Raw genomic sequence first — 25,514 nt, forward strand, 5'->3', positions numbered from 1 at the left:
ACAACGTGTTTGGTGCAAAGCCAGATCAAGACGAAACAAAAAGAATATATGAATATAAATACTAATACTTGGCCACTTGTTGCCATCATAAAGAAAATAGTCATGAACCACTTGTCATGTTTGTTACTTTAGTACTATCATTTAAGTTACCATTATTATTGTCATTATATGTTCACTCGACTTGAGCAGATAAACCAGGTTTACCAAATCTTTATAAGAAAATCTTTGTGGTAATCTGGTGAGAGGTTGATTAATATCTCAACTTGGGAAATAATATCAAGTTTAATGTCAGTTTCTTACTGCTTATTTATATGCATCAAAATTGATGGTTGTGCCAGGCTTGGGTGCCTCTATGGTGAAGCTTGAGTTTTTAGTGTAGAAAGACGCCATCTTCCCTTTGTTGTCACGCCATACCCCATTCACGAAACGCAGCTTTACACCCTTACTGTACAGCTGACTGACTTCTTCTTTCCATCGTTTCTTCTCCTCCAAATCAAACTTGGTGAGGTCATCAACAATTCGGTATGATTCCTTCTTCAGACAGCCTCTCCACATCTTCATGATATCCACCTTATCAGTGTAACGCAAAAGTTTAATAATGATATGTCTGGGGCGAGGGGTACCAGGACCTTTATACACTCTGCCATCTCGGTGCGCTCTCTCCACTTCAATGTCATCCAGAAGAAACTTGTGTTCAAAAATATCACAGACTGTTGTCTTAATGTTCTCACCTTCTGTTTCAGGAAGACCCACAATACGAATGTTGTTTTTTCTCGTATAGCGTTCTACTTTATTTACCTCGTTGAAGAGCTCAGTCACATAATTTGTGGTTTGATTGATCCGGTTCCATTGGTTACTATTTACTGTTCTGATTTCTTCATTGGCAGTTTTTAGTTCCTGTATTTCTTTATCCCGTGATTCAACAATCTCTGTTATTTCCTTCTTGTAACTGTCCAGTTCCTTCTTCATAGCTTTTTGTCCATCTATTAACGATTTCAACGACGTCGTAACAAACCGTTGAAAGTCGTCTTGAGCACGAATCGAGTTGTCTATGGATTGTGCACTAGGTGATTGACCCGATGATGATCGATCATCTTCAATAGGCGATGTACACAATGAATCATCGCCTAGGCTATCATGGCGAGCTAGCGGGCTGAATGCGTTACTGTGCACCGGTATGTCCTCCACAGTATTAGCCTGCATAGTCGGGTTTGATCGGCTAATCTGATCCATGTTTCTGCTGCCGATTTAACAACTTTCAGACAAAGTATAAAGTCCAAATATGTCTTCAAAATGGTCTCTATATGATTAAATGTTCCTCTGAAGTAATAATAAACTTGGTGGCTCTATAAATACAGCTGGTCCCGATCTGGCATTTTAGAGAGCGATATTACAGACTCATCACGACGCCATATTGGTATCAAAACCATTGACTTACTGTTTGAAAAGTTTGGTTTGCAGGCGTTATTCAGTTTGTCAGGCGTTATTAAATTTTTAGTTTTCTAAGAGAAACTTTAGTCTTGAAGTATAACATGAGATTGAATAATCAAGCTTGAAAAACGTAGCCTAACTTAATATTTGTGTAAAAATTTTGCAAGTTGATCACTCTCAGTTGGTTTCAACTCTACAATAACTCCTGGAGGAGCATGAGCAGATGTTTTCAAAGTCTACAAGAAGCAATCTTTAACAAATTGTTATAGACTATTCATTTTTGGTAGGCATTGGAATAGCAAGTGCTTTTTCAGGGATAAACAAATCAGTCTGTAATATATTGCTTTTTAGAACTGGCTTACGCATGTGATTAAACACAGCTAAATATTCCATTTTCGAAACCATGATTCACCAAACAGGGCCAGGGTAATATGTCGCGATGAAACTTAACAATTATGTTGGCTTTTCCAATTTACCCAACAATACTAAATACTAGAACAAAACACCACACAATTGGTGGTTGTGTGACTGGAGACATCTGCGTCTGTACTTCTGGTTTCTCAGGCCCATCGTGCAATATTCCAGATCCAGGTGAATTGAGAGATATTACATGTCATCAATTTATTACTTATTAATGGAAATAATTGTTTACATGACTCATACTGTAACTGTCCGTTGTCCTATACACAATACACAGTGCTCTCACCATTGACGCGTGACCTCTACAAATGATGTATGTTGGAAGAATGGACACTTGCCTAGTTAACATCACTGTGTGAAAAATAACCAGCCAATATTTTATTTATTCTCCAAAACTTCTAGCAAATATATTTCTCTAACATGACCTAAAATTACAGCTAGGTTAGATGTTCAGAAATGGTCGCACTTTTGTAAAATATGAGTGAGGGCAAGGCATAGCTATATAGCCAACTCCCCGTGTTAATTGAATGGAGATTTGACCGAAAATATTGGTATCGGACCGCTCACTTCTGAAGGATGCCACAAAAAAACCGGTAAAAGCTACATTTAAACTATTCTAAATAGGTTCTAGAAAATATAGTTTTGTAACATGTCCTAAATTTTTAGCTAATTTAGATGTTTGGAGAGGGTCGCACTTTTGTGTTTTAGGAAGGATATGTAAACGACAGATAAAACCAAAAATATGAAGAAATTATTTCCAAACCGTGTTAAGTCAACAATCATTATGTTGCTCATTTTGAAGAATGCTGGTTAACAAAAAGCAGGTCTTTGTCTCATTTCGTGAACAAAGGTACACATACCATTGTTTCCTTTCGTTTCCTTTATAATCGGTTACCCAACTGAAGCTATAATACCAGCTTTATTGCGATGTCGCACATTGAAAACAGACACTTGTGCACAACCAGAGAAGATATGATTTAATCAGTTGAGCTGCTTCAATGAGTGTTATATTGGTTTAATAGCTTTTAATGGGGTTTAAGTCCTGCAAAGGTCGAGATGAATTCTACTGTAGACATGACTGCATCATGTAAAGTCAAAACTAAGGAGAATCAATGAGGTGTAAAAAAAGCAAAATAAATTAACATTTTAGTTGCACTTCCCTTTTTAATGAAAATATGATAAGAGAAATACGCGTTTTTATCATTTTGGGTCACGTGATGTGTCGTTTTATTATACAGGGTGTCCCAAAAAGATATTGAAGATATGCCCTTTTAAAGACAAGTACCCGTTTTTCACTCTGTCCACGGATAGCAAACAGAGTGGTTGGGATGGATCATGCTGTGGAGTGACATGCAAGATCACCAGACCTTATACCACTTGATTTCCTCATTTGTGGCAAAATCCAAGATCTTTGCAAACGTATTTCTGCTATATTCGCAAGTATCCGGCGCACAAGGTTGGGACGCAACGCAATTGATGCAATGAGGACTAGGGCTGAAACCTGTATTCGTCAAGGAGGCAACCAGGTAGAGGGCAGAAAAGCACAGTAAACTCACTTCAAAAGAACCAAAGACAAACTAAACAGCCCTTTTTAGGGCTACCTTTTATTCCAAAAAGAGAAATGACTTATGTTGTCAATAAAGAGAAAGCAAGAAACAATAAAGTAAGAAAGTAAGAAACATAATAAAACAAAAAGGCATAAAATAACCCAGAAAAACATAAGTAATTGCAAGTATTGCAAAAGAAGTCCCATCCCACATCAATTTCGCCCAAATTTATAATGACACTTAAGGGATCCAAAATGAGCGTTTATTGCGTTTCGACAGTATTTTTGTGGGACATGAGAGCACCTCAGACCTATCGAATTGCATTCTGAATACGAAGCATGTCTTTCTGATATCAAATAATTTTCATTTTTAAAATCACAATATAATACAAATTTTCTGACAAATTACAAAAATTTGATATTTTTCAAATTTTTGATATATAACAGTCCTCGAAGTAAATTATATAAATCTAATGATATATTCTTAAAGTGTATGTAGCAGGAGGAGGAAAAAGCCGACGGTCAATTGAAAATTTTGACCTTTCATATTGAATATATGGATTTTTTTCCCAAAAAGACATATTTTTTTTTTTTTGGTGTTTTGGGAAAAAAAATCCATATCTTTAATACGAAAGGTCAAAATTTTCAATTGATCGTCGGCTTTTCATCCCACCTACATACACTTTAAGTATAAATCAATAGATTTATAAAGTTTACTTCAAGTACTGTTAAATATCAAAAATATCAATTTTTAATGATTTGCCATAAAATGTGTATTAAATTGCGAATTTCAAAAAATCAAAATTATTTGATATCGGAATGACATTCTTCATATTCAGAATGCAATTCGATATGTCTGATGTGCTCTAATGTCCCAAAATAAATACTGTCCAAACGTTCATACCCCAGCCCTTAACAAAATCCATAACCCAAAAGCCCACCGGTAAAGCCCATTCCCTAAAATAAAGTTGTTATTTTATAAAGTTATCATCGAGGAATGTTTTATATTCATGCATGGTATATGCACTTTACAATCTTTAAGGTAGCCAAACCTCCTCCGTGGACAGAGTGAAAAACGGATACATTTCTTTAAAAGGGCATATCCTCAAAAGTTATGAGCCGATGGAAATAATTGTTTCGGTTTATTAACGCTAACGGGTAAAGGCGTCTGTACATACCAACATATACTTGATCAACTTTTCTGAAATAGGAGAAAAAGAGGGCGCAATGAGGGGCCTCTTTTTTTTTGGGACACCCTGTATTAGCGGTCATTTTGGTGCATATCTGGGTCACGTGCGGTGAACGGTACTTGGAATGGAACAATTAACAAAAGCTTACATATTGAATGTAAAACCGTGCCGGGCGCAATTTGTTTTATTGGAACATATTGTACGCATCGACGACGACGTAGTTTCGGTTTTATGTGCAAACTGTTTCGGGAAACTGATCAATACAATCTACACCCATCTTCCTTTGAATCCACATTTATTTGCTTTACAGAATGCACTCCCTCATGTGATAACGGTGGTGTTTGTGTACCTGGAGACTTCTGCATCTGTCCATCTGGTTTCTCAGGACCATCATGCAATGTTCCAGATCCAGGTGAATTGAGAAATATCAATATTTTCTTTTTATTATTTATATTAACACAATTACGGGAATTACAAAAATTGCCCATTTCTCTTATTCCCGACATAAGAAAATTCAAACTATCTTTTGTGAATACTTTTAATCATCTGGGAATCGTAAAACGGAGATTAAATTTCGTCTAGTCAACCTGATTTTTTCCAACATAAACTTGGAGTGTTGTTATTGTGCACGCTCGAGAAGTGACGATTGGATGTTTTTTGTTTGCAAAGGGTTTTGGGAAGTACGGAAATGATCAATGTTATTCTACTCTCATTTTAATCTCAAGACCATGTCCCGAATCCTTATGAACCTACACTTACTTTGCTTCACAGAATGCACTCCCTCCTGTGACAACAGTGGTGTTTGCGTGCCTGGAGACATCTGCGTCTGTCCTCCTGGTTTCTCAGGACCATCATGCAATATTCCAGCTCCAGGTGAATTGAGAAATATCAATGTTTGGGAAATATTACATGTCTTCTTTCTATTCTTATTTATACAATAGAATAGTTATAGAATAGTATATGTGACCATCCAGCACAACTGAGCCCTGAAGTCGCCAATCATCATTTTTGAGATATTCACCCAAAATATTCTGCTTGAAATTAGCTTTAATATGATGTATATCATGTCTACAGTACTTGACATGTAAGTAGTGAAAAATCAATAAAACAGTCAATAAATCTTTTGTTTCCTATTGTTTATTGTTAAGTTCAATGGAGCATATCTCAATAGTGGCACTGGCGACATCCAGGCTCAGTTGTGGTGGATGGTCACATATTTATTAATAACACATTGCAGCCAAATGGCTGAATTACATGAATTTTACAATTTGATTTAAATAGTATAAAAACATCAAATTAATAACATTTTAAAGAAACATTTAGAGATTGTAAAAACATCAAATTACATTTAGAATAATTGCACGCGAGAAACATTTAAATATCATAAAAGCATCAAATATTGCACATTAGAAATAATTGATAATACCAAACAAAAATGAGATCATGGGGATTACACAGAACAGACCAGCTGTTTTAAAAAGGGCTTAATTTGAAAAAAGGGGAATACATAATGAGCAGACCAGCTGCTTACAAAAAGATTGGATATAAATATGTGAAAAAATAGATAAAAATGAAAATGAAATAGCTATCACAGACAAAATTGCACTGAGCAGACCAGCTGCTAAAAAAGTTTGAGATACCTAATAACAGGGGGGGGGGGCAACCAAATTAACACAAGGTAAAATTCGAAAACCTGGCACCAAAATGAATTGATAAAATACAATACAATTGCACTCAAAATGAATTGATAAAATACAATTGCACTCAAAAACACCAAAATAAATATGCCAAAATGGTCACTGTTATACTACCCCAAAGAATCTACAACAGGTATAAATGGTGATATGCATACTTATGCATGGTCGAAGACATAACCGCCCGGATGAAATATGAATATTAATGAACCAAATATATACGGCAAGAATTTTCGTACCATGTATGTTTAAGGGGTGGTGCAATAATTATGTGTACCCCTGGGGGGTGAATTCTCATAATGGTCTGCCAAAATCGCTTGCCCCCCCTTTGGCCATGCCAAAAACCTTTGCCCCCCCTTTCGACGTGCCAAAAAAGCTTTGCTCCCCCCTTTTGACGTGCCAAAAAATCTTTGCCACCCTTACACATGCACGATTTTGGGGAACCCGAATTTAAAACATTAAATTGTCTTATCATATAATGCGAGCGTAGCGAGCAGGAAATTTTGCATATTTGAATGTGTTCCTAATGTTTTCCTACGCCTTTTTAGAAACGGTACCCAAAATATCTGTGCCAAAAATGGCTTGACCCCCTTTGACCTGCCAAAATGCTTGGCCCCCCCTTCTGGCTTGTCAACAAATCTTTGCCCCCCCCTATAATTCACCCCCGGGGTACACATAATTATTGCACCACCCCTAAGTTCACTTTACGACTGGTAAGCAAGTCTACTATATGACGTCAAAGGTCAAGTTGTCTGAGAAAATTAACATGTCGTCAAGAAATGTTAACAATCTGTATCCTTTCTGGCGAAAATACAACTTGTTACGCCAATTTGAGTTCACCAGCAGCGGCTGCGGAACGATTTTGCAAAGGGGGAGGCAGACAATTGGGGATGTAGAAAATATAAATAATAGCCGCTAATCGTGTCAAGCTTTCGCGACGACGCAGGGGTATCTGAGGGGATGCGTAGTTTCTCAAAACGAAGGCCCAATTGAAGCCTTTTGGTCGTCCATTTTGATACTATTATTGTGTACACACACATGGTTTGGATCATATTTGGTCACGTAGTAAATCAGCTTAATAATAATAATAATAATAATAATAATAATAATAATAATAATAATAATGATAATAATAATAATATTGAATGCCTCATTTTGTGACATACGTACAAGAATATATTGTACGACATAGGAAAAACACTTTGCACGAGTAGAAGTGTAGTCATTCGATATTACATGAATATCAAATATGGAAGTGGAAGTGTCGAATTTGCCCCCTGGCTATTTTCGTAGTTGTGGATTTTTACGGGGCGGGGCTACAACTTTGCCAAGATTTCTGACTGAAGCATTTCCCCCATGCCCCCGTGTACTATATTTAGTGCCACACTTAACTTCATTTTGTTCCCCTGCTTCTGGTTACTTTCAGTTTGTGAGCCTGTCTGTAATAACAACGGTGTGTGTATAACTGGTGGTCAGTGCTTATGTCCCTTTGGATTTACTGGTGCGACATGCGACATCCAAAGTACAGGTAAATTGTCAGTATAAGATTAATTTTGTATCATCAGGAAATGAAAGAGATGACATGTATAATGAGTTAACTTAAATTCGTTACTGATATCATAAACATGTAAATACCATGTCATATAATGATGCATATTCATACGTAGCGGTAACGTAAATAGAAAGCAAAATTATACTTCTACGCCACTCAAATCTCACTCACCGGGGCGCTTTCACCGGGTCAACAGCTGAAGACGCCGGTTGACCCGGCGAAAGCGCTCCGGTGAGTGAAATTTGAGTAGCATAGAAGTATAATTTTGCTTTCTATCATATGTTATGGTTCCAAATTCCTAGGTGAGAAATTACTTATTTAGTCCGAACTTAATATTCAAAGCGCTGATATACTTTTGATTTGAGTTAAGTTTTTGAGAAAGAAATCAAACATTATTTTAATAAATTGACCATAAACAGGAAAAAAACCCAATACATTATGCCCTAAAATCTCATTAAGATGGTGCGATAGTCACCGCAAATATGAAGTTATAAACAATCATCGTTGTTTTACTTTTTGTAAACTTCTGTTAAGCTGGTACTACACCCCTGGCCAATTTTGTGCTTATTTATGCATTTTTCTCAAAAATTATAGCACATTGGTATAAAGTAAGATATGTTTATTATAGGGGCAAGGACTACAACTACTGCACTGAAAATTCAGCAACTCAAGGCAAGTAGTTATTGATTTATTGATCAAATATTGGGTTTCCCTCATTTTTGACTATAACTCCACAACTGTTGTTTGTGTTGAAATAAAATTTCCAGTGCAGTAGTTGTAGTCCTTGCCCCTATAATATACATATCTTACTTGTCCCCAATACGCTATAATTATTGAGAAAAATGCAAATATAGGCACAAAATTGGGCAGGGGTGTAGTACCCCCTTAACAGTAGCACCTGTTGTCAACGATTGATGTACAGTGCTATTAACACGTGATTATATATTTTTGAAAACGATTATTTATCCTTTTTCAAAAATGTCTTGATAAAATTATCAGTTTATAGAAAACTTTATTAACATGTCTTGACAATATGGGATTTCAATGTATTTTGGTGTCTGAAAGGTAGCCAATTGACTACATTTGCCTTGCTCCCCAAAAGTAGCCAACAGCCAATTGGTTAATTTCAAACATTACAAACGTAGCTAATTGGCTGCCTTTTTAGAAGCAAGGCAAAAGGTATCCAATTGGTTACCTTTCAGACATCAAAATACATCAAAATCACACATTTTTCAAGACATTTTTTTGGCAAATTCTCTATAAAATGACAGATTTGTAAAGACAGTTTGGTAAATTTTCTCTAAATCTGCAATATTTTATCAAGACAATTTTGAATAATAATCGTTTTTCAAAAGCATATAATCATGTGTTGATTGCAGAAACTTAAATTACTTACATTTCGGGTTTAAAACCATTGGGTTAGTCTAAATATTTGGGTCTTATTTCCTCTGCCTAATATTGAAAAAAAAAATCACTTATTATAGATTTCGGATTTGCAAAACCTGTGTATGTTTTAAAAGAAGGCTCTTCGATTGAAGTTACTGTGCTACGCGTTGGTGTCTTATCCCAGGACGACTCGGTTGGTAAGTTAATTATAACATTGTTAATCTGTGAGAATGCCTACAAGATCCTTATGCAGGTGATTATTTCCAAAGAATAAGTGAAATAGTGTGGAACGGGGTGATTGCTGCTTTTCACACACTTTCTTCAAGAAACAGGTCGTGTTCCACACTATTCTTCTCACTCATAGATTTCTTATGTTGGAAGCCAATTATTGGGCTGTGAATGTGGTCCAGGAACTCCATATCATATCAGTGCAATTTGGACAACTGCTTGGTTACTTACTAACTTGTGTTTAGAGTAGAGTATTGAAGTAATCCTGTGTGTAAGTTTGAATTTTAAGATATGACCTGTATAACATCATAAGTTTCTTTTTAGGCTTAGTGTAATTACCATTAAATAGAGTCGTTGGGCGAGAAAAAACATATGTAATTTCAAATGATTGTGAAATGCGAAACATCATCTGATACAATTGACATTATTTAGAATATATTCAGTATTACAAGTTGGTGTATTTGTACATAACGATAGAAATAGGTATTGTTGCTGGGCATGAAAAGCACATGTAATTTCAAATGTGAAATACGAAACATCACCACTTCATGTGTAGACTCAGTTACATAAACCTCATTATGTAAAAATTTTGTCATATTGCGTAACAGGCAAAATAACTGTAATATGGTGAGAGTTTCATGTAAGAGAAAAGTGTGCTTGTAATGAAATCTGTGCTATAAAGAATTAATGGTAATATGATTAATATGATTTACATGGAAACTGGTATTGGTTATTTGGTTATTTACAGATACTTTTTTAAGTTGGCACACATCCCCCACACAAAAAGAATTTGACCAAAATTGCACACAAATTGTTTTTTTGAGGTTTCGACCTTTGAAATACATAATGATATTTTGTATAGTAGAGCTGAAAATTACTACATGTATATAGTAAGATCCAATTTTTGATAGTAGGGTATATGTTACACATCACTAATGAGAGCTACAAATATTAATATGATTATATATTTTCTACCATTATTTAACTGTTTTGATGAAAAGTTCCCCTGCATTCTTCCGCTGGATATCGATTTTCCACCTTACCGGTGTCTTCCTATCAGGTCTCCCCAAAACACTGCGAGGTTTTTACACTTAAAGAAAAGCCTCGGGTCATCATGTTGTGATTATTTTGGGATTCAATCTTCTACTCTTAATTGTTAACAATGTCTTTCGCGCTGTGAAAGTTTCATGTAAGAGAAAATTGTACTTGTAATTGCTTAGTTTTGCAATGAAATGAATTAATGGTATTTAACCTAGAACATTTTAATATCCGTCTTCAAAAATAATTTTGCGGATTAGGATATTTTTGCTATTAAAAATAAAATTTAGCATGAAAAATAGTCACGTTTTTTATATTTTCCTGCCTCATTTTCTGACTGTATGTTAGATAAGATGCAGACCTAACCACTGTGGTCTTTGCTGGGGGTTAAAAACCCCAAATGAGTTGATTTATTAGCTCAACCCCAAAGGAAAATTTCACACTCCCCTAAAAGCCACCCCAAAAGAAAATGCCAACCCCCTAACCCTCCAAATAGTGTAAAATTGAAAATTAGCTAGGTAAACACAAAATGTTACCCATATTTTGGGCAAAAATAGTGTAAAATTGAATTTTTTTTCGCGCTTTCTGCGCAATTATCACGGTAACATAAGACCAAAATGATTATCAATAGGAAATGTTTTGCAAGACAACTGACCCTGATAAGCACCTTAACCTGTACAACCCACCCCACCCTCCCCCACCCCCCAAAAGATTTTTACAAAGACCGCACTGGAGCTAGCACATCATGGCAAAATAGTCATTATGGGCGTAAACCACCAAATAACATTTACACGTAAAAATCACCTTTTTTGAACGGCGTTTTCTACCAGGCGTTTTCACTTTTTAACGTCATCCCTGTATTAATTAAGGACTGAAATTTCATTTAAGCTTCAATTTGGGGAACTTTACAGGTTCAGTTTTTTATTAAAAATGTTGAAAAGTGACGCCGCTATGTCAACGCCAAAACTAGCATTAAAACTTGTTCCGTTAGCAGTAATTCGGACAGGGCTTACTTTTCTTGTGAAATCGATTTGTATAATTTCATATCTATTTTAGTCATTAATAGGTTAGCATCTTTCATTTAAATCAGAACATGCCAACCTCACGAAGAACATGGTCCCTAAGGACACCACATTGTCTCATGTAGCCATATACGTTTAACCGGAACTCATCACCGTTGCACCTTTCGCGCAGTGATTTAGTGTAATACGCCCTTATGGCGGAATATTTTCAAGTCAGTAATGGGTGAATTGCACTGTACACACGGTGGGGTATGCTTGAACCCTGACCTTAACTTTAACTCATACTGTTTATTTTTATTACATTTAAATTTAAAATGCTTTCATCTGAATTTTGCGCACTACTTTTAGATTTGAACACGGCAGACGCGACAGCAACCAAAGGCTATGACTATATACCGATTCAGAGTCAAGAAGTATTATTTGTTGCTGGGGTTTCACGGGAAAACATTACCGTATCATCTAGTCCACTAGATCTGCGAATTGAAGGAGAAGAGCGGTTTGAACTATGCTTAGATAATCCGTCTCGAGGAAGTCTGGGGCTTCTTGGTTTGATGCAGTGTACTTCAATTGTAATTGAAGATTGTGACAGTAAGACTATACTTTATTATATCACTCATATTAAGTTCTAAACAGTTTTTCTTGAACAAAGGCACGAAATGGCTTAATATGCATGCAAAAATATTTACACAAATAAGGTCTTATCTTTTGAACAGCTTTGATAATGTATCACTTCTCTATGAACAAAAAACCTTTTCCCTAATATAACTACCATTAACACATCATAAAATGGTTTAAAATGTTAAAAACTTGCATATTTTAACCATTTTTAGGCCAAATTTTGCCCTAAAAATAGCCCAAAATGTCCATAAACTTGTTAAATATAGTCCAAATTAACTCGAATTTCTTTTAGTACATGTGGAAACACGGCAGTGTATATAAAACTGCATGAATATGCCACATTGATGTACTCATACACTTCAAAAATATAAATCAAAATACTTTTTCATCATATTTGGCTATGAGCTCATTAATTATTCAAGAGCTAATTTGCATAAAATTTAAATAATTAATTATTAAACTTGTTTTTCTAAAAGCTTAAAATCCAAGCTTGACAATGGTATGCCGCTTATTGGTTTTACCCAACTAATAACACTGCAACGCAGTAGTTAACATGATACTTCCACACCACTCAAATATACCACTTTTGTGGGGTAATAGAATAAACAAGAATAGTCCTTAAAAAGGACAAGCTCACAGTGACGTAAGATGCTCATGTAATATGTTCTCTGCTCTTGAAGGATGGTGCGTCGCAGATATGTCTCCGACTACTCCATCTGGTGGGCTATTCCAAACGTGAACTGTAGTGTGGATGAAGGTCCTGCGAGTAGCTATGGTTCTAGATACTGGTACTGTGAGAGCACGGCAAGGCATGGACAAGCTGACGCGGGTAGCTCTTCTGACTACAAATGGCTTTGGTAGCAGTGCTTGACATTTGAATGTTGTTCTATTACACAGATTTGGTGTACCACGGAAGTAACTTTTTCAATTCTATTTGACTTTCAGCTGAGATTGCATTCGGAGATACATCCTATTCTGTTGTCGAAGGTATTCCGACAGTAAATATTAGTATCATCCGACGGGGTTACTCCAACAGAGTCGTAAGCGTAGGTAAGGAATAATTACAGTAAGGTAGAGTGTGGCGCAATTGCTAGGTGCTCTTCTCTGTGAAGGATATCACGGTTTCGGTCTCCGGTGGTGGTGGTTTAATGAAAACGAGCTTGGAAAATTAATCTGAATCTTATTGATAAATTCTTATTTATTAAATTGTAACTTTATTTGCGTAACTTGTTCTGAGAACGAGTTACGACTTTTACTACATGTACAAGCAGGGAGGAGGAAGATTCTTGTTTGGTTATAATGATATGATGTCAATTTAATTTGAGTAAGTGAAAACCCTCGCTGGTTAAAAGGACATCAAAAATAAATGTTGCTTTTGTGTTTCTGTTTTAGATGTTGTGTCAACCAGCGAAACTGCAACAGCTAAGGCCAACAAAGACTATGAACCAATCATTAGACACGTGGTCTTCGGTGCTAGTGACGATCCTTCCGAGTCAATGTTTACCTTCATGTTGGGTATAAAGGATGATAACGTGGTTGAACACCAGGAATCATTCCATCTTGTGTTACGAGATGAAGATGGGGCAATAATAGGATTACCGAATGTAGCTGAAGTAACAATCGAAGATAACGATGGTATAATTTAATTTTCGACATTCGGTTGTGTTCAGTCAACCTGGTATTCCAACTAAACTACCTTATATGGTCAATCTACAAATGTGATGCGATCAAGCAAAATCAGTCGGAACTCGGAAATATTGATTTTGAGATGTAGCCAAACAAAGGAAATATTTTCTTTTGTTTCCTGCTGTTTTGGAAATTCTTTAATTGCTCATATGTTTGGAACTGGTTGTTTAAATTCAATTGTGTTTCCTGCAAATTTCAGCTTTGTAGATGGTTTAAACTATCCTTTTAAAAACTGAAAATTTAATATTTCCGAGTTCCGACTGATTTTGCTTGATCGTATCACAAATGAAAAAATCTTATATAAAAATGAATTTGATTTCGCTTAATATTTATCCCATTATTTTCCAAATTCTTCAAGAACTGAGCTCTTTATCGGACTAATTTATACAATAGTTTGAACTTGATCGTACATTTTCATATGAAAAAAAAACAAGGTTTGGTTACAAACAAATGCCATTGTCAGGCAAATTATGATAAATATAATTTAGTTATAATGTGTGTATTTATATTGCACGATTTTACATATTGAGGGTTTCAACGGTTTGCTATCGAAATTGACAAGCTTTTGTCATGATTAGCTCTGGCTTCTTCAGGACAAACTGTTCGGAGCTCTGTAAGTATATAGATTGCCTCATGTCTACAGAGTATCGTGTGGGCTGCCCCTTGCTAAATGATATCGTAGCCTATGATTTGGAAGATTTTCCATATCAAGAGATGGTGGCTCTGAAAAGAGCTGTTTTAATAGGTTTCCTATTGAAGATTTTATTCAATTTCTTGTTACCAAATCAATATAATTCATAAACAGATGAAAATTTGCGTACTTGAATTTTCACATTTTGTTCTTTACGATTTGAATGTCGTTAATTTCTAAAAGAAAATCAAATCATCATGATATTAAATAATGCCACATGCTCATGTTATATTTCAGTAATGTATTGCTTTGCTGAAGCTAGTTATTCTGTAGCTGAATCCGCCACTAAGATTGATCTAACTATTGTACGCACCGGGAATTTACATTCGCAGTCTTCAGTTGGTAAGAACAATTACACGTGTCCTACCTCCCAAGTAAAAGTACATTATCTTCTTTGTTAGTTACCAGCATATATTTCCTTTATCATTAGATTAGAACCAGTAAAAAATTAAAAGGCAATATTTCCAAAACATTGCATTTTCAGTACTATATACTATAGACGGCACTGCAGTTTCGACATCTAGTGAGGGTATTAGCGACTATATATCAATATCATCTGCTGAGGTTTCTTTTGACGAAGATCAAACCGAGGCATGCGTGAGCATTTTTATTATTAATGACGATGAGAACGAGCTACCGGAAGTATTTTCAGTTAGAATCATCAGTAATGTGCCAGAGGAACTGTGCAAACGGAATATCGTTAATGTAACGATTATTAATGACGATTGTAAGTTTGATTATTAACTATAATCTCAGAAAACAAGGGTCAGAGTTCATGTGTATACATTTAGCACTAATTTTGGGTTCTATTTAAATCTTTAGTATAATATCTAGAGAGGTTACGTCAGAGAGGCACAAGCCACTTCGGGTACCGCCTTGGAATTATATAGAAGGTTTGTGTGCTTGCGACTATTTGAGGTAACTCAAGCATACCCTTGCGCTGTTCAATAACAATGGTACCATTTTCTCAAGGGGTGCACTTACACGTGACTTAGTTGTAGTCATTTATATGTACTCGCCTGTTGTGTAAAGCGTTAATATGCTGTGTGATCAGTTACCAATTTAATGGGGGAACCCTTTTGTTCGAAACAATGGTACTACATATATGAACAGCTGGTTGGAAAATGAATTCGACATCAAAGGAATAATGCGCAATTTATTGTATCTCTATGTTTATATAGACCACTTGACATATGACGCCATTGCCCGGTAGTATGCGCGCAAATTATAACAATTTCCATTGTTCTTTGCCCTGCAGTGTGCGTGCGCATCGTAGTTTGCTCAGGGAACGTACATTTTAAATCACCCACCACGTTTCATATACACAAGAAGAAAGCTATTGAACAGTGTAGCGGTTCGTTCAAGCATATCGATAGACCAGTCCTTTACCTTTGTTGATAAACAATGATGTCAAGTGGGCTGTAGCCTTCTCATTCTTGTATCAGGAGTCAATCGTTATTTTTTTATTAAGTATGTTTTTTTTTCTACGTTAATTAAACCGTCTTCGGTCCAACCCAACAGCCACTGCGCTTCATATTCAACAAAACCATCCCACGGATGCTAGAGTGACGCAAGTCAAGAACTTATTAAGGCACTATAAAAGACAACCACTTATGCCAATCAGTGGTTCACAGCAACTTAAGGACACAGCACGAGTGAAGGGGATCAGTAACTTAAGCATCAGACACATGAAATGAGATGCTTATGCACTCTGCTCTTGAAGGATAGTGTGCCGTTGTCAGTTACGTCTCCGACTACTCCATCTGGTAGGCTATTCCAAACGTGAACTGCAGTGTGGATGAAGGTCCTACCATGGTAGATATGTTTCTAGAAGCTGGTACTGTGAGAGGCCAAGCATTAAAGCCTAACATTCTGGTTTAAAAATCACATTTTTGTAACAATATTTATCTAAGTTGTAATTTATTTTATGTCTTTCGATCCATCTAGTCGAATGTGAAACAGAATGTCAGAATGGCGGGGTGTGCGTCGGAATCAAGTTATGTATGTGCGCAGAAGGATTTACAGGAGACTTTTGCGAAGAAGGTAATGAATTCCGACTCGGAAACAGACTAGTTAACTATACAAAACTACACCAACATCATACGGTTTATAGTCCGCCTGTTGTGAAAGATTAGGCAAACTTCTCTAATTGGCAATGGACACATACCAAAGATGCTAAAAATACTAAGCGTGTTTATGTGAGAGCAGTGAATTTGGCGTATAAATTCTGTACGGGCAGAAATTGTCCGGAAACTCCTTCTTATAAATATTAACCGTATGAGGAATGTTAGTTGGCTGCTACTGAATCATGCATATTGAAAAGCATCTGTAAAATGTTATATTGGGTTAGAATTCTTGATTCATACTTTCTTGTTCTTGGTCTGGTTTGTCGTTTAGATATTGATGAATGCTCGTTTATGTGCACCGACGCCTCCGTCCATTGCGTTAATACACCGGGAAGTTACCGTTGTCAATGTAGGAATACTGATCACCGCTTGTTTAAAGGCGTTTGCAAAAGTAAGTTTTCAGATGATCCTTTGTTTTAAAAAGTTAATTAAACCGACTATAATTAATTCGAATGTGTACTCTAGCTATGGGCGCTGCCCTAAAAATATTACAAGTGATGGTTCGTTCACACATAAATAATAGACACTTCAGAATTTTCATAAAAGTTATTAATTTTACAATTCACTAGGTGACAGATAATTCCAATAATGAAAAACTAAATTGATTGAATTGTAATTTTTATGAAATTATGTCATAGGTGTCAAAAATGTAATGGGACAATTCGTATTTCGTGAACATGGCGGTAAACCTGTTGAATATAGTGCATCACTAGATGATCCAGAATCAGCGGAGTACGTTTTTTGGAAAGCCCTTATAGAAAATGAGGTTAGACTCGTGACTATATTATGTGTTTTTACGTTATACGTCTTAAAACATGTTACAATAAATATCAAAATATTAGGGCTCTCTATGTTTGCCCAATAGAAAATAGAATAAGTACAATGGCTTTTATTCCATCACATAAACATTCTAAGATATGGTGATTAACATATCGTCACTGGGCGGGAAATACCTCATATGTACTTTTTGCCCTTGAACATGGATGAAGCAAACCATTCAATATAAAGTCTACACATACAAGGCTTTATTCATGTTCAAGGGCCAAAAGTAAATATGAGGTGTTTTCTGCATGCTCTTTATGATGATGTGCGTTGTTGTGTTTTACGGCCGATACATTCCCCATACCGTTTCGTTTCGTTTGTTTGAAGAGGGTTGGTGCTTTCAGCTGCTACGGCTATGTGCACCACTTGCTGTACAATTATCTCGTGAACAATACCTTTGTTTCCACACAATACCATGAATACTCTATATACTTCACTTACTATATACTGGACCTTGGTTATGCTATGCTGTACACGTTTCCTCAAAGTTTTTTACGTCATTCTTCTCGGATGCTTGTGCGTTAATTTCCTATCATTTCCTTGCACTTCTTTCCAAAACCAAACGGTGCCTTCTCAGAGCCACACCAGGCCGAATCAGCAGAAGAAGTGGCTAGACCGTGACCAAAACTATACATGGTTTCCAACCAAATTAGCGTTACCCATCCGGACCACGTGGAGGTTTGGGTTGAGTTACCCGCAAACAATTACTATGCCAGCTCTGCGGACCTTTCCCCATACCTCATGAGGAATTTTACTTATCAAATTACATGTTTTTATATTCTATGGTGTCAGACGTTTCAAATACGCACAGAAGCGTATAGCAGTGTGATTAATACCTCCTGAATTGTCTATGGCTCATTGTATAGAAAGAGTAAATTGACTGCCACTTTAATACAAACGCTTTGTTACATTGTTCCTCACAGCTGATGAAGTCAACCTTCAAAGACGTCCCAGGGATTGGCGGTGTCAATGTGACAAGTCTGTCTGATGAAGGAACCGGTATAGGTGTACAATACAATGTATCCATTGATGCCTTATCTCCAACAGGGCCCACTGAGGTTGGCCAAGCCTTTATGGATGGCATCACGCCCGATCTATTCATCGGTGATTCGACGATAAGGCTCATTCTTGAATCTGTTTTTATTGACGGTAGGCACATGAGCCCTTTATTAAAGCTAAACAGAGACATTAACAAATAAACAAAGCAAAGATACCACCCTGCCAAAATTATAGAACGTTTTTCAAATACGTTTATTAAAATGTCGGGTTATATATTTAGGGATTCAATCATGTTTCACCGTTGTTCATCACCGTTTAACAACGATGCGGCCGCGTCGTCTGCGTGGTTTACTTCGCGAGGGCAGCTTTAGCTGCCCGAGCGAAGTAAACCACGCAGACGCGCCGGACGCGAGTTGTTAAACGGTGATGAACAACGGTGAAACATGATTGAATCCCTTTCAACAACGAAAAGAAGCTCAAGATCGTATAATTCACGATTATTTCACGGGGAAATGTCAGTTAATCATTGTCACTAAGCCTTACAAAAACTTCGATGGTTTCTCTGTTAATATCATCAATAAAACTACAGAATAAAACGCCAAAATTTAGCCGCTATCTGAAAATACTGAATTCAACTTGTAAGCTTGCATACGCACAAAGGTTCCAGGCGTGACAAATTTTACGCGCTCTCGCGTAACGCGTAGTCTCGCTCGCGTTCGCGTATACGCTAAAGTAAAAGTGTGGATTCATCACGGATTAACAACGGTTGGCTCCTGTACAAAGGTATAGGAGGAGTTGTTGAAAGGGTATATAAAGGGTATAAAACGTTTTCAAAATATTCAAAAACATTTTGTAAACATGACACAAAATATTTTCAAAAATTAATTTAAGGGCTCTGTCACCCACATTTGCACAGTATTTCTTGTGGGACATGAGTGCACATCAGACATATCAAAGTGCATTCGAATAAATACGAAGAATGTCCTTCTCTAATAAAATAATTTTGATTTTTTGAAATTCGCTAAATAATACAAATTTTATGGCAAATTATTGAAAATTGATAGTTTAAATATTTAACAGTCCTCAAAGTAAATTTTATAAATCTAATGATATTTACTTTTCGTATCATCATCATCATCATCATCATCATCATCATCATCATCATCATCATCATCATCATCATCATCGTCATCGCCGTCTTCATCGTCATCATTTTCGTCGTCGTCATCGCCATTATCGTCATCATCGCCATTATCGTCATCATCACCATCATCGTCATTGACATCATGGTCGTCGTCATCGTCGGTCAATGTCGTCGTCATCATCGTCAATATCATATTAAGATTATCATCATAGGCTACGTCATTTTCAACTTTTTTCTTTCTTCTTCGTTCCCGCATTATTAATTTCTAATTTTCCTTCTTTTAAAATGTTTCAAGAAATATGAACACATTTTATCTTATTTCTCTCACCTTGTCAGGATTTTGTCCCGGTACAATTTGTCAGAATGGAGGCAGCTGTGTTCCAACAACTAGCGCTACATACGCCTGCATGTAAGTTTTCAAGTAGATAATAGAGAGTTTGCGAAATGATGTTTGAAAATTTACTTCAACTTCAAATATCGTGAATGAGCGCGAAAAACCTCGTATGTACTTTTTGCCCCTGAACATGGATGAAGCAAACCCTTCAATATAAAGTCTACACTTACAAGGTTTTATCCATTATCAAGGGCCAAACGTAAATAATGAGGCGTTGTCTGCATGTACTTTTGGCCCTTAAACATGGATGAAGCAACCTCTTCAATATAAAGTCTACACCTACAAGGCTTTATCCATGTTCAAGGGCCAAAAGTACATATGAAGTTTTTCCCGCCCAGTGACGATATATTGTCTTGCTCATATTTACTTCAACGCGAACGTCTGCTTGGTTACTGCATCAACAGCGTCTTGTCGCATAAACTCCGGACATGTGTAATACACATGTGTAATACACATTGTGTATCAATGGGCGATCAAAAGAAGAGTATGTGTAAGCGACTACATCCCCGGACTGCATCAAACTTTCTCCCTCTTGTTTAGTCAAGTGGGTTATTGATGTCACTTCAAGACAAAAGACTCTAGCTTAGGCGCTTCGTTTGAATAAACTCACAAGGCAATGAGCTTCTTAACGGGGATTATGTCCGAACCTAGCACTAAATCTTCTGATGATATTATTCATAAACTAGCTATATTATATCACGGAAGAAAGAGATAAGAAGGAAGGAACCACAACGACTGCGATCGGCCAAGTTTTAATCCGCTTATCTATTGACGCATGAAAAGAAAAGCTATCAATGGTACTTCCTTTCATGTATAGTCCATTTACCGCGATCGCTGCTTGGCGAAATCATTACTGGAAAAAAAAATATAACAAACCCATCCACGAACAACAAACACTACCGAAGGTAAGATTCTAGAACTTCCCTGATGCTTTGAGCATGCATAGTAGCTAATTTGTTTCGGGGTTTACAGTCAAACTGTTTTCCCGATCGTGTTGTGTAGAAAATGTACTTTGAAACATCGAAAAGTTCATCAAAATCAGCCGTTTATTGCTGAGTTTCATCTTGATCAAATAAGGTCAGATTTTGGTGACTTCATTGCTTAAATTTGCGATGAAAAATAGATGTAATGTTCTTAAATAATTCAAAATGTTCCGGTTGAGTCCGGTACATGAAACCTGATGAATTTAATAGCTTACATGTGTATAATCGTAACTAGCTAACTCGTTTCAGTGCCAAAGACTGCCAACTCTGAGAAAAAAGTCATCAAAGTTCGGGAAAATTGGGCAAAATGGAAGATAGAGATGAAGGGCGCCATCTTGTTGTCAAGTCAAACCTTCCCAGCATGCAACAAGAGTTTTTTTCGGAAAATTACGGTGTCGCCGAATCGATTCGATCACGCACGGAAATTACCGAAAATGACGGATGATCACGTCACCAGAGAAAATCATGTAGTGTGCTTGCACGGAAGGTCATTAGTTCAAATCATCATCTAGACACGCTCCAGGAGACATGCAAATGCATGGAGTACAATACCAATAGGTATTGATCAAAGTAAATCCTCATGAATAACAATGTGAATTAAATGTCGGTAAAGGGAGTGAACAAAGTGAATGCGTTCGTTGTGGTTCCTTCTTATATCTTTCTTCCATGATTATAGCTATATATTATGACTTACGTACATGTTTAAATTAATATACTCACGGTAGCATGGTAGTAAGCCCTTATTATTAAAAAAATGCTTAATTATTTAACGTTAGCTTTGTCAATTTTATTACCATTTGCCAACACAATGCGTAATGAAATATATACCATTTTTTCTTTCATTACCCTCCTCAATCTCTCGTTCCCCTTCTCCTCCTATTTCCCTCCCTTCCCTTTTTCATATTCTCTCCCTCTCCCTTCGCTCTATCAAACCTTACCCCTCTAAAATATCCCACTCCCATTCTGGGGCACTGCAGTTTCCACCTCCACAATGGCGTTGTCAGGGGCTTTCTTTTAGGAGGGCGTGGGGAGACGACTTTCAAGGGGAAAGATTATTGACATAAATGGGCAAAAAAAGCCTATAACGTATAAAATTTCACGGTGGCCAGCATACATCGGGGGAGAGTCAAGAAACAGGAAAAGATATTCCATGTGGGAGCTGTCCGTCCCCCTTGGCTAACCCACTGCACCACCCTGTCTACTTCCAATGCCCCCCTCTCCTACTATTACTAGTAAACCTCTTTCTTAGCAGACACATCCAATGACATGATTGTGCTATTTAAAATATTATATTCACCTGCTATACTCTTCCAGAGGTATGCTACACTGCTCGCTCTAGTAAAACAGCCACAACACAGTAGACAATGTTCGTTGTGAAAGAAATTTAAATTAAACTTCAACCCTACTTGTTTATTTCGCTTACCGGGAGCACTTTCGAAGAACTTCCTCGACAAATCAGCCGATGTTGTTAGCTCTGATGTTTTTATTGGAAACGGCTAGCGAACAACCTGATCAGGTGACATCACACTCGATGACGTCACCGTGACTAAATGTAAGACGTCACCGTGTCTAAGTTAGACTTAGTCTAAAGTCAGACCTGGTCATCTCCAGAATACGATAGAAAGACCCGTCGGTACCCACCACCGACATGACCGATAGCGCTATTGAACTAAACGCGGGGCCATTTATAGATCTATAGTATATGGGCCTCTATAGTTAAGTTTGTTAAACCTACGGGGCCTGTTCAGGCAACTTATTTTTGCCCGCAGAGGCCACAAAAATTTGAGGGTGTTTGGGGCAAGTTTGATAGGATTTGAACCTGCACAGATGCAAATAAGCCGCAAAACCAAAGAGATGCTGATGCAATAAATCGAGCTCGTGTAAAAGTGGACGTTTTAGTTTGAAAAAAAAAACAAAAACTAAAGGAGATCGACTTATATTCATAGACTTTACGCTGTTTTGGAAATCAGGAGGAACTCTAAGGACTTAAACGGTTTTATTTAATACTATTTTACCTTATGTATTATTTATATTCTGTAATATTAATAACGTGTGATTTACACAAAGAACAGATTCCTATTTAAATGTTTGTTTTCACTAATCACATTATCCCCTTTTAATTTCAAGCCGAACAAACGAGGTATAATGAAGAAAACTGCGATTTCATTCCAGCGACTACAATGCGTGTACTACGCTCGCCGATCGTATTACATGTAATACTGCACGGAGCATCGCGCTAGACGTGTGTACACATAAGCTAACGTCCACGGGACATGTTAGCAAGCACTCGATCGGTGAACTCTTGAATAAAACAGGGTCTCCCAGCTTGGTTTTAATATAAAAACTTAAATTTCACTGTTATTTAATCACTTCAGGCTTAGTCCTTTACGTGGTATTTAAGTACACCACTGGGCATTATGATAATGCAAAAAGTATAAATCGAGTAAAAATGCGGGCGTCGCTGTGAAGCAAATCACAATTTATGGCTTTAATAGTACCGAGTCAATAATGTCAATTCATAACCTCATTAATAAACGCGATGCGTGCGATCCAATTACATTTAGTTATTTGTGAAAACGCGAACGGAAATCGAGGTCATTAATATTTCACATGTGACCGCAAAATGCGTAATTGTTCGAAAGTAAATATTAGTAACCTCCGCGAACGCCGTATTGTGCGTCGAACAAACTGCGCGCGCGCTGGCTGCCGTATTTGGATTGCGAGCTACCATATTTGCACAGACTCTGATACGCATTTTTGTTATTGGTCGTCCTGTTTTAGCCTGATCGATTTTTGGAAGGTGTAAAAATCATCTATTTTTACAAACGCCGAGCATAATTTTGTGTTATTTTGTACAGTGAAGAGATCAAAGTGATGGTTATGAATGATATTAATAACTTTGCATCGGTAATAATGTTGGGCATTGTGAAAAATCTAAACATTTTGCTTTGGACCTCGGAATATCCCTCGGGGCGGCGGTTCCAAAGGCAAAATTTTTAGATTTTTTACAATACCCTCCAAATAACCTCTAACCTCAAATGATAATTGTACCGAGTTGATATTTGTCAATAAATGATTGATTGATTCTACTCCAGTCTGCCTACGTGTTTCTATGTACTGTACGGAGTAAAAATCATATAAAGGCCGTCAGCGGGACGTCATATGCCGCCATCTTGTGGGTAGGGGGCCTACACGCTGCGATGGTCGTTCGATCTCTATGCGTGAAGGGCGCACACCACTAAATAATCGCCCATTGAAATACGTGTAGAAACACCAGTTTTCTTTGCTCGTTTTGAGGCCTTTTCGGCGCTTTCAGAGAAATTTAGTGATAACCAGTCGATTGCAAATCGATGAAAGTTTAACATATGTTTCAATGTATGGGTAGTCTTTCACCTCGTTTTCCCGGTAGGAGCCACTAAACAGCGCCCTCACTGTTTTTGACATGCTCTCAAGCCTGAAAACCTGTTTCTGCCCATTTTTTAATACGCGGACCTATTTTCTCGATAAGTGTAAAAATGCGACTTTTTTGGTGATTCAAATTCATGCATAGGCTTTACACTTTCATTTAAGCTACAATTCGCTACTCTTTCTGATTATTAGTCCAAAGAGCAGCCCATAATACCTCAAAAACTTTCTGAATTTAACCGGAACTCAGTAGGGTTGCACAAATGGCGCATTGATTTAGTGGTGTGCAAACAGCAAAAACACCGTGTCGATGCGTGATAACAGCTGCGTGGCAAGCTGCGCCCTGCGTGTAGTGTACGACGCATGAACACGCGTATCATTTGTAGCCACAAGATGGTGAAAGGCTGACTGCCTCTATCAAACTTGCCCCAAACCAAAAAAAAGTGACTGAACAGTCCCCCATATGTTTAACACACTTGATTACAGAGGCCCATGTGCACAAAACAAGTTAGACCTGGTCTAACATTAGACCTAGTCTAACTACGGAGGATAGACTTAAAGAGAGATCCTTTTACTCTTTTCTTTTCCTCCTAGCAAAGTTCAAAACTTAAACAGTTTTTTTTTACTGCAACCATCTAATATTGAGCTACACGTGCATACTAAACTAATAATAGAATATGTATGTAAAAACCAAAAAGTTACTTCTCCGTAGAATTAATCTCCATAGTTAGACTATAAAGTTAGACCTGGCCTATATTTATGTAATACTACTATTTTTTTCTTCTTTTTCTTTTTTCACAGATGCCTCGATGGATTTTACGGAACCTATTGTGAGAATGTTATACCCAGCGGCAATGGTGGTTAGTGTTTATTATTAATGTGTCTAGTTAACAATGTGTTGGTGTGAGTTTAGTGTTTTTCTTAAACCCAATACTGAAATAAAATCGTATGCAAATCTTTTATTTTTAAACATTTTTTTTTCAGAAACGATTTGTCCTGTTAACCTATGTGAGAATGGCGGAACATGTTTGTTATTAGATGATCAAAATTTTGTTTGCTCGTAAGTCTTTACTTTCTTCGTTTGTTCATTATTTAACTTCCAGTAGTACAAGGTAAAAGATGGTATATTTACTTACGTA

The 25,514-nt window shown here is 36.9% G+C and overlaps 1 protein-coding gene across 1 annotated transcript in view; it reads left to right on the top strand.

Annotated features, from left to right (window-relative positions):
- Window positions 1-4,407: 4,407 nt before the first annotated feature.
- The window catches only part of LOC140139103 (uncharacterized), a 31,774-nt gene continuing 10,667 nt past the window's right edge, over window positions 4,408-25,514 (top strand). Inside the window, exons 1-17 of the mRNA XM_072160884.1 lie at window positions 4,408-4,414; window positions 4,898-4,999; window positions 5,359-5,460; window positions 7,708-7,809; window positions 9,318-9,416; window positions 11,856-12,095; window positions 13,071-13,175; window positions 13,518-13,760; window positions 14,740-14,844; window positions 14,987-15,229; window positions 16,450-16,545; window positions 16,900-17,019; window positions 17,267-17,394; window positions 18,374-18,599; window positions 19,930-20,002; window positions 25,177-25,235; window positions 25,360-25,435. Coding sequence (XP_072016985.1) covers window positions 4,408-4,414; window positions 4,898-4,999; window positions 5,359-5,460; window positions 7,708-7,809; window positions 9,318-9,416; window positions 11,856-12,095; window positions 13,071-13,175; window positions 13,518-13,760; window positions 14,740-14,844; window positions 14,987-15,229; window positions 16,450-16,545; window positions 16,900-17,019; window positions 17,267-17,394; window positions 18,374-18,599; window positions 19,930-20,002; window positions 25,177-25,235; window positions 25,360-25,435 — 2,126 coding nt within the window. The remainder of the gene's footprint in view (window positions 4,415-4,897; window positions 5,000-5,358; window positions 5,461-7,707; window positions 7,810-9,317; window positions 9,417-11,855; window positions 12,096-13,070; window positions 13,176-13,517; window positions 13,761-14,739; window positions 14,845-14,986; window positions 15,230-16,449; window positions 16,546-16,899; window positions 17,020-17,266; window positions 17,395-18,373; window positions 18,600-19,929; window positions 20,003-25,176; window positions 25,236-25,359; window positions 25,436-25,514) is intronic.

Source organism: Amphiura filiformis, chromosome 18, assembly GCF_039555335.1.
Source record: "Amphiura filiformis chromosome 18, Afil_fr2py, whole genome shotgun sequence".
Taxonomy (NCBI): Eukaryota; Metazoa; Echinodermata; class Ophiuroidea; order Amphilepidida; family Amphiuridae; genus Amphiura; species Amphiura filiformis.